The 10474-nt window shown below is 43.5% G+C and overlaps 1 protein-coding gene across 1 annotated transcript; it reads right to left on the bottom strand.

Moving 5' to 3' along the window:
* Window positions 1-4065: 4065 nt before the first annotated feature.
* On the bottom strand, window positions 4066-9811 carry LOC146073957 (uncharacterized). Its single transcript, XM_083181575.1, has 2 exons — window positions 9426-9811; window positions 4066-5839 (listed from the first exon to the last, which is right to left on the bottom strand). The coding sequence occupies exon 2, from the start codon at window positions 5818-5820 to the stop codon at window positions 4429-4431; it is 1392 nt and encodes a 463-aa protein (XP_083037701.1). The 5' UTR covers window positions 5821-5839; window positions 9426-9811; the 3' UTR covers window positions 4066-4428.
* Window positions 9812-10474: the final 663 nt, after the last annotated feature.

Genomic DNA, 10474 nt, shown 5'->3' with positions numbered 1-10474 from the left:
CCCCACCGCCTCAGCCGCTCCGTCTGAGAGTAAGTCCTGTCATTTCTTTATTGAGTTTGTGTTTTTTTTTTTCTTTCTCTCCTACTGTACAGTAATTGTGTCTTCTCTTGGCGTGCCATTGGCCCACGCTGGTAGCGTGGGCCAATGGCAGCCTAGCGCAGCCCTGCGTAGTCAGCGTTGTGTCCATGTCAGGGGGGTGGGGGTGGAGCGTTGCGCCAAGGCCTCTGATGCACAAAAGGAGGCAATTGCCACTGGCAGTACTAGTGTACATCCGGTACTGCACTGGCAAATGCCTCCTTTTGAAACAACCACTATCCAGGGCAGCCGCAAGCAGGGAATGCGCAGCGGTATGTGTCCTATCCACTGTGGAGCAGAGTGGATTTTCTAAAGTACAGTATGGCGGGCGCAGCACTTTATAAAATTCAGTCCACGCCTTTTTGTAAAGCCACCCCCGCCCTATTTACAGTACTAAGAGTACGGTAAGTTTATTAACAGTAAACAGCACTTGTTCTCATTTTTGACATTTTCCCACAGTGACTCCGATTGCAGACCAGGGCACCATAACAGCCCCCACCGCCTCAGCCGCTCCGTCTGAGAGTAAGTCCTGTCATTTCTTTATTGAGTTTGTGTTTTTTTTTTTCTTTCTCTCCTACTGTACAGTAATTGTGTCTTCTCTTGGCGTGCCATTGGCCCACGCTGGTACCCTGCGGGCATTCTACAGGCCCCCCCACCAATTGTTAATGTTGATTTATTATGACCAAAGGACAATAAGTGAAAAGCCTAGGTTACGTATTACAGTATGTCCGTAACCAGCGTACCTTTTATACCTACAGTAGGTACGTGCGAACAAATCGTGGCGCAGCGTAGCGTACCTTTATTGTGTATTATACACCAAAGAACCAATACCTTAATAATAGATCCCTTCGCAGTACTCTGTCTCTAATCTGCGAATACACCTTTAAGGACAGTGTCCGTAATATACCTTATCGCTATATGCGAATAACAGACGAGACCACAGTATACTGTAGAAGTAAGGAGATAGAAACTCCGTAAATGATGTATTAAAGTCCCTAATGGACAAAAGGGGGTTACAGGAATAGGAAATAACAGGTACTGTATAACAAGTAATACAATAGTCTAACAATGAGTATAATAATCAAGCTCTGATAGGGGAAGAAAAACAGACACAGGATACAATCAGCCAACAATACACCGTTACACGTTATGCCACACACCGTAATGCCCATTGCACTGCAAACTGTGATGCCCTCACTGTGATGCCCATTACATGGTACACCTCACACTTCGTAATGCCTATTACATGTCACACAGACATTACACATTATGCCTCAGACCGTGATGCCCATTCAACATTAAGCCTCACACCGTGATGCCCATTACACATTATGCCACACACCATGATGCCTATCACACATAATGGTACACACAGTAATGGCCATTACACTGAATGCTATACACTATAATGGCCATTACACATTAGGCCACATACTGTATTGCCCTTTACACATTATTTGACACACATTATGCCACACACCGTAATGCCCATTACAGTACATACTGTACTGTACAGTATTATGCCACACAACTGCGGCTTACCTACAGTGCATTCTCATTGCTAGATGTTACATGCTTGATGCCAGGGATTTATTGCTCGATGCCAGGGATTACATCTTATTGCCCTGGCAGCAGCCTCCTTCCCTTTTGAGCTGCTGCCATACAGTATGCTGCACGTCATATCGCACACTTACTGTACTTTACAGTAATAACCATACAGTAACTAGTGTATTACAAGTAATAATAATAATAATAATAATACTACAGTAATAAAAACTTTATTTTTAAAGTATATTTTCTCATTTTTCCACAGTGCCAAGGGTACAAGAGGACGAGGCAGCCTCCACCCCTCATCCAAATCCGCCCATGGATAGAGGTAAAGTACAGTACAGTATACTGTAGTAATAGTAATGCTTACTGTACTGTAAAGTACAGTATTCAACATGTACAGTATTTCTGTTCTAAAACTGTACATTGTTTGTTTGTTTATTTTCACAGAAGAATTAAGAAGAGTGGTGCAAATGCTGCAGGGGATAATAAATCACATTTTCAATTTATTATTAAGATTAATATAATTTTTTTTTTTTTTTTAATAAAAAATTTATAACAATCATTACTGTCAGTACGTTTCATTACAATTTGAATCATGTGTGGGGACTTCAAATACAGTATAATAAAAAATAAAATAAAAAAAACACAGCACATTAATTTAAACAGGACAAAGTCATACAGTATTTTAGGTACAATAATTTAAAGTACTGTTGGTCACAACAAAGCTTCTTGCAAGGCGTGGCTGTCCTTTGTTCTCGGTCCCAAACTCGCTTGATTTTGCTCATTGTAGAGTGGCATGTGGTGGATAAGGGTTGAAAAAAAAGAATAGCATTAGTACTGAATGGTCACAAGGGTTTCGGGGGGGGGGGGGGGGGGGGAAACATGTTGGCAGGGGAAGGGGATGGGAGAGAGGGAGAGAGATACAGTAATGTACAGTAAGATCATAAACGTACTTTTTTTCCATTTCATTGCCAGTCCTTTGTTCTCAGTCCCAAACTCGCTTGATTTTGCTCATTGTAGAGTGGCATGTGGTGGATAAGAGTTGAAGAAAAAAGAATAGCATTAGTACTGAATGGTCACAAGGGTTTCGGGGGGGGAACATGTTGGCAGGGGAAGGGGATGGGAGAGAGGGAGAGAGATACAGTAATGTACAGTAAGATCATAAACGTACTTTTTTTCCATTTCATTGCCAGTCCTTTGTTCTCGGTCCCAAACTCGCTTGATTTTGCTCATTGTAGAGTGGCATGTGGTGGATAAGGGTTGAAGAAAAAAGAATAGCATTAGTACTGAATGGTCACAAGGGTTTAGGGGGGGGGGGGAAATGTTGGCAGGGGAAGGGGATGGGAGAGAGGGAGAGAGATACAGTAATGTACAGTAAGATCATAAACGTACTTTTTTTCCATTTCATTGCCAGTCCTTTGTTCTCGGTCCCAAACACGCTTGATTTTGCTCATTGTAGAGTGGCATGTGGTGGATAAGGGTTGAAGAAAAAAGAATAGCGTTAGTACTGAATGGTCACAAGGGTTTCGGGGGGGGGGGGGGGGGGGGGAACATGTTGGCAGGGGAAGGGGATGGGAGAGAGGGAGAGAGATACAGTAATGTACAGTAAGATCATAAACGTACTTTTTTTCCATTTCATTGCCAGTCCTTTGTTCTCAGTCCCAAACTCGCTTGATTTTGCTCATTGTAGAGTGGCATGTGGTGGATAAGAGTTGAAGAAAAAAGAATAGCATTAGTACTGAATGGTCACAAGGGTTTCGGGGGGGGGGGGGAAACATGTTGGCAGGGGAAGGGGATGGGAGAGAGGGAGAGAGATACAGTAATGTACAGTAAGATCATAAACGTACTTTTTTTCCATTTCATTGCCAGTCCTTTGTTCTCGGTCCCAAACTCGCTTGATTTTGCTCATTGTAGAGTGGCATGTGGTGGATAAGGGTTGAAGAAAAAAGAATAGCATTAGTACTGAATGGTCACAAGGGTTTCGGGGGGGGGGGGGAAATGTTGGCAGGGGAAGGGGATGGGAGAGAGATACAGTAATGTACAGTAAGATCATAAACGTACTTTTTTTCCATTTCATTGCCAGTCGTTTGTTCTCGGTCCCAAACTCGCTTGATTTTGCTCATTGTAGAGTGGCATGTGGTGGATAAGGGTTGAAGAAAAAAGAATAGCATTAGTACTGAATGGTCACAAGGGTTTAGGGGGGGGGGGGGAAATGTTGGCAGGGGAAGGGGATGGGAGAGAGGGAGAGAGATACAGTAATGTACAGTAAGATCATAAACGTACTTTTTTTCCATTTCATTGCCAGTCCTTTGTTCTCGGTCCCAAACACGCTTGATTTTGCTCATTGTAGAGTGGCATGTGGTGGATAAGGGTTGAAGAAAAAAGAATAGCATTAGTACTGAATGGTCACAAGGGTTTCGGGGGGGGGGGGGGGGGGGGGACATGTTGGCAGGGGAAGGGGATGGGAGAGAGGGAGAGAGATAATGTACAGTAAGATCATAAACGTACTTTTTTTCCATTTCATTGCCAGTCCTTTGTTCTCGGTCCCAAACTCGCTTGATTTTGCTCATTGTAGAGTGGCATGGGGAGAGAAGAAAAGAGAATAGCGTTAGTACTGAATGGTCACAAGGATGTCAGGGGGGGGGAGAGAGAGAGATACAGTATGTTGGAAGGGGATGGGAGAGAGGGAGAGAGATACAGTACAGTAAGATCATAAACGTACTTTTTTTCCATTTCATTGCCAGTCCTTTGTTCTGTGAGTACAGTAGATGCCAGTTTGAAGAGACGTCTCCAGTTGCTGTGCTACAGTAAGCACGTCCAGCGTGTAACTCTGGGCATCCGTAGCAATCCATTTATAGTGTCCTTTATCTTTGTACAATCAGCCTTTGTAAGCTCAAATTTCCCCATGAGCCGTGTCACTATATCGAGGCGCAGATTTTCTGGGATTGCAAATTTATTACGTTGCCCATCATAATTGACCCGATTGCACCAATTCTTATACAGGTCAAAAGAAACATGCTCTTGGAAAATCTGTTGTGCATAACGGTGCATTTCCATCTTCGCTGCTTTAAAGAGAGTGTTGACACCCTCAGCTGTGATGACTTTGAGCGGCATGTCAGGCAAGGAAATCCCCACAGCGCACAATTCTTTGGGTATGATTCTAGGTGTTCTTTCATGTAGAGGTGATGTTCTTTGATGTTGAGGTAAGGTTGCGACGATCATATTTCCAGGGGACAATTGGGATGATGCAACCATTGCAGTGTCCATGTTGTTAGAGGCTTGGGATGGTGCATTGTGTCTGTCAGCCAACCAGTGAGATGTCAGTGGGGTACTTGTTAAGTTGGTCTGACGTTGTTGTGTATCTGAAGCATTATGTGTGGCAGGCAACCAGTGAGATGACACTGGTGTTGTGTCCATGTTCACCAATTCATTTGGTAAAACAGTTTCTGTGTCCATGCTAGGGCTGGCCAATCGGTTGGATGAAGCTGGTGTCATCTCCAAATCAGAAAAGTGGAAAGATGTGGTTGGTTGGGTCATTTCCAAGTCAAAATCCTCTGTTTCAAATGCATCAGGGCAGTCAAATTGTGATTGTACTGGATTAGATGTTGTGGGTGTAATGGGTGGCCCTGTAGCAGCTTGCCATTGTTTGGCTTGAGCAAGCATGTCAATCAGACCTCCTGACAGCACTTTAATTTGTCCTGTCAGTACATGAATTTCCGCTTTCAGTTCATCCACATGTACAGACAGTCCATTGTTTTGGGTTTCCAGGTGGGTCATCTTGCCCAAAATGTCTCTCACCAGCCCTGTGCAGCTACATTGTGGTGGGTTGTGATCCAGAAAGTTAAGTTTCCTACGGGACGGTGATTGAGATTTTTGTTCCAGAGGTGTAATGTGAAGCTCCAAAGGGTGCAAGTCATTATCTACGGGAACTGACACATCTGTCACTGTGTTAATGTCTTGCTGTGCATCAGTGTTAATGTCTTGCACCAGACAGTCATCGTGAGATTCTCCTATAGTCGCGAACAAAGACTTGTTCTTGGCCTTGGCATTTTTCCGTAGTTTGACAACAGGAATATTTTCTTTTCCTGCTTTCTTCTTAACGATATTATTTTTAATGTTTGGCACTAATGCAGCCATTCTCTTGGGACATGCAAGTGTAGGTTCTCCAGAATAGAATTTTTTTGTTTTCACCATCTTCAGTAGGCAGTGCACTCTACAATACACAACAATAAGATTCAAGTTAATACAGTACATACTGTACAGTACAGTACATTAGTTACAGTACAATACAGTAGCATACAGTATTGTATTATGGTATTACAGTAGTGAAAATTACAGTAGGTACAGTACTTGTGACTTATTTGGGCGCCTGATTTTCTTCATCGCACCTAAAATCGCGTCAAATTGCATCGCATACAATCATACAATTGACCCCATTTTTTATTGTATTCCCACCCTGATGGCTAAATGCCCCCATTGTTAACGCCACCCCACTTGCGCTCGCCACACTATATAAAATCAACTCCACGCCGACGTGGATTGTGGGGGTATGAAAAGGTCGGAGGACGCGTAACGCCGCCGCTCGCCACGCTTCGGGTTGGCGTTGATAGTGGGGTGGCGTTAACAATGGGGGCATTTAGCCATCAGGGTGGGAATACAATTAAAAATGGGGTCTGGGGGGCCATTTCACATACTGTATGAAACAGGCATCTGGGTACATCTGTACATACAGTACAGTATTAAAATCGCATCAAATCGCATCGCATGCAATACAATACAATACATCGCATGCAATACAATACAATGCAACAGCAATTTTCTCTTCAAAGGAATTTCAAGGGAAATCGCATCAAATCGCATGCTTAGGGTACTGGCATACAATTTCAACATTGGCTGCCCAGATACAGTACTGTAAGTCACAAGTACCGAAAATTATGTGACCGTACTGCATAGACATGAGCTTTTTTTTTCAATAAAAGGGATGAAGCGATAAACAAAAGTACAGTACGTTAACAGATGGGGCTTAGACAGACAGACTAGGAGGGGTGGAGGCAGGGGCGGGCTGGGCCGGGGGGCAGGATGCCATCTGCCCCCCAGGCCGCTCTGGCAGGTGTGCTGCGGGCCGCGCCGCCGCGCCCGTTTCTGAGGCCGCATTGCCGTTTGTTTTTTTTTTCACTGCCGGCGGCCATGTTACTGTGGTTTTTTAAATGATGTCTGAGGCCACAGCAACATGGCCGCCGGCCTCCACGGCTACGTGGAGGAGGGCTCCGGCCGGCAGCCTGTTCCCTCTTATCCCCAGTGGCAGTCGGCAGACGCTGGGTGCGGTGTGGACGTCATGACGTTGACGCCTCCCACCCACGCGTCTGCACTCAGAGACTGGAGGAAGGCTGGGGCCGCCCGCAGAGCAACTCGTGGGGGACGCTTCAGGAGGCCGCAGAGAGGGGAACAGAAATTTGTGGAGCCGCAGCAGGACAGGAGGAGCCTGGTCGAGGATAAAACACAGGATAGTAGTAAGTTAACATGATCTAAAACGACATACAGTATCTGTAATAATGCAATGACACCACAGGCTGCTCCCCCTGTATAATAATTTGTGTCATGGCATTACTATTAATAATAGTAATGCCATGACACAAATTATTATACAGGGGGAGCAGCCTGTGGTCATGGCATTACTTTTATATTATACAGGTGGAGCACCCTGTGGTGTCATTATTATTGTACAGGGGGAGCAGCCTGTGGTGTCATGGCATTATGCCATGACACCACAGGCTGCTCCCTCTGCATAATAATAATGCCATGACACCACAGGCTGCTACCCCTGTATAATATAAAAGTAATGCCATGACACCACAGGCTGCTCCCTCTGTATAATAATAATGCAATGACACCACAGGCTGCTCCCCCTGTATAATAATTTGTGTCATGGTATTACTATTGTTACTGTACTGTACTGTATATTATACAGCGGGAGTAGCCTGTGGTGTCATTGCATTATTATTATACAGTACAGCAGGAACAGCATGTGGTGTCATTGCATTATTATTATTATACAGAGGGAGCAGCCAGTGGTGTCATGGCATTCATTTTACTGTATATTATACAGGGGGAGCCACCTGTGGTGTCATAATTATTATTGTACAGGGGGAGCAGACTGTGGTGTCATGGCATTATGCCATGACACCACAGGCTGCTCCCTCTGTATAATAATAATGCCATGACACCACAGGCTGCTCCCCCTGTATAATATAAAAGTAATGCCATGACACCACAGGCTGCTCCCTCTGTATACTGTAATAATAATAATGCAATGACACCACATGCTGTTCCTGCTGTATAATAATAATGCAATGAATTAATAAAAAATGTAATAAAAAAAATAAAAAAATAAACTGGTACAGTATTCTGGTTCTCCGGATACCTGTAATCTAGTATTACTGTACAGTAATTACTGTACAGTATTACAATACGAACACCCACAGCTAGGGGATTTTGTACACAGCTAGGGGATTTTTTACACAAACAGTATGACTGAGTCTGCGAAATAGTCTATTAATATGCGCAAAAATCCCCAAACTGCGAAAAAATACGTTACTACAGTATACAGTATTTACAGTATTACACCAACAGTATTTACAGTTGCACAGATTATACGAGAATACCCATAGTAGCAGCCTGCCAGTAGTAGCCCACCCTAATAGAGTATTGTCATCGCTAGTCGGGGATCTGCGGCCTATACACACCAGGCAATTTTAACACGTACAATATTCTAAATGGCGCTACAGTATCTCTACTGCACTGCACTGTACTGTATGTGGCATCCATGTTGATCCCTAAAATGGCGGAAAATCACGATACCACGTGATCCTATTGCTGTGACTACTTCAATTACAAGTACAGTATGCGGGAAAAAATGCCAAATGATCCGTTATTTACGGTATTACAACAATATTACTGACAATACCCCAATCCAGGATTTATTACACATTATACGGACAATACCCATAGCGGCAGCCTGCAGTAGCCTAATAAAGTATTCTCATCGCTAGTCGGGGAACTCTGGACCATACACACCAGGCAATTTTCAGATGAAAAACGTTTAGTGTGTACTGTATGATCCTCAAGAGAATCATGCACTGTTCATTATGGTACTTACTGTATGGTACAGTACCTGAAGCAGAAGTGCAGTAAGGGGGAGGGAAAGTTGATCCTGCCCTCGCAAATGTAGCGGGGGGATCTGCGTCCCATACACACTAGGCAATTTTAACACATTGTACAATATTCCACATGGCGCTATCTCTACTGCACTGTGCAGCCATCTCGATTCCCAACATGGCTGAAAATCACGATACTGTATCACATGTGCTCCTATTACTGACTGACTCTGCGAAACAGTCTGTAAACATGAGAAAAACACCGGTCCCCTCGTTTGAGGAAAAAATACGTGTTTTACGGTATTACACCAATGGTATTACGAAGAGAACTAGTACAGTATTTAGCAGCCTACAGTAGCCCACCCTAATAGAGTACTGTCATCGCTAGTCGGGGATTTGCGGCCCATACACACCAGGCAATTTTAACACATTGTACAATATTCTCAATGGCACTTGTACAGTATACAGTATTCTGCACCGGGTGCATTTGAACAGTAGGGAAAGAAGGGAAACATCTTCATTCAGGGAAGGGTGGGAACCGAGCGCTTCCGCGCAGGGACCGTTTTGTAGTGCTGCTTACTGTATACTGTAATGCAGCAATCAGTGAAATGTACAAATGACTGTACTACTGTATAGTGTACTTACTGCTCCAGCGAGAAGATACAGTAGTGTTCTTGCGGAAGGAAGGCAGTATGATGGTAAAACGGTAGAAACACGAAAGCAGCAACAACTTGACTTTGGATTCAGCAGAATGAATAGTCCAGGTGTACAGGTAGAATCTCGTGCTTGTATACAGGCAAGAGATGAAGAGACGATCCGTAGCAATTCTACACGGTTTAGATGCAGAAAAAAAAACTGGATTGTTTGACAATTTTAATGTACTGTAGCTGAATTTATGCTGGCAGAGACAAAGGAAATCCTTCATGAAGCTGATAGGTGCATTTGAATTATGTACAATTACCAGCGAAACAAAAAGGCAGACTGAAATTAACATATGACTGCAATCAACATCTTATTGTCTGAGGTGTCGGTCTGTGTCTGAGTTTGGAGAAATCTCTTGTTGCTGAAAAAAAACGTTCTCTGTAGCGCAGTACAGTATGTACAGTATGGGTATTAACTATCGTTTTTGTTTGTGGAAAAGTCCGAAAGATTTTGATAAGCACCAACTACTGTAACTGTATTAGTTTAAAAAAAAAAAAAAGAACGTTTAAAAAATAAAAATATAATGTAACCAACTGAGGATCGAACTACTGATACTGAGATAGTGAAGCCGTGCCTCTACCCGCTAGGCCACTATTGCCTGTGATTTTACTGCTGGCAGATGGTTAGCATGGCTTCTGCACCAATCAAATACAGTTCATGACCATCCAGTACGTCACTGCGGCTGCGAATAAAAGAAAAGAACTCTGTCCGTAAAGTAAGGACAAAATCCGTAGTGTAAAGTATGATACTGTAGGTCCTCAAAGTTTTAAGTAGTCATCCAGCAATAGCAAAGGTTAGCATGTCTTCTGTACCAATTACATAAATGACCGTACGTAGCTGCTTCTGCGAATAAATACAAAACAATCTGTCCGTAAAGTAAGGACAAAATCCGTAGTGAAAAGTGGCTGGTTAGCAATGGTTAGCGAATTTAATCCCGAAACACGGTCCTCAAGGCAAGGAGTTTTACCTGAAAAGCTAAATCTATTTTGCGA

This window comes from Crinia signifera, chromosome 4 (genome assembly GCF_055691185.1).
Source record: "Crinia signifera chromosome 4, ASM5569118v1, whole genome shotgun sequence".
Taxonomy (NCBI): Eukaryota; Metazoa; Chordata; class Amphibia; order Anura; family Myobatrachidae; genus Crinia; species Crinia signifera.
The sequence above is the reverse complement of the archived record's forward strand: the minus strand, read 5'-3'. Positions and strand labels throughout refer to the sequence as shown.

Coding starts and splice junctions, on each gene's coding strand:
- LOC146073957 (XM_083181575.1), bottom strand. CDS start 5,820: ATGGTGAAAACAAAAAAATTCTATTCTGGAGAACCTACACTTGCATGT.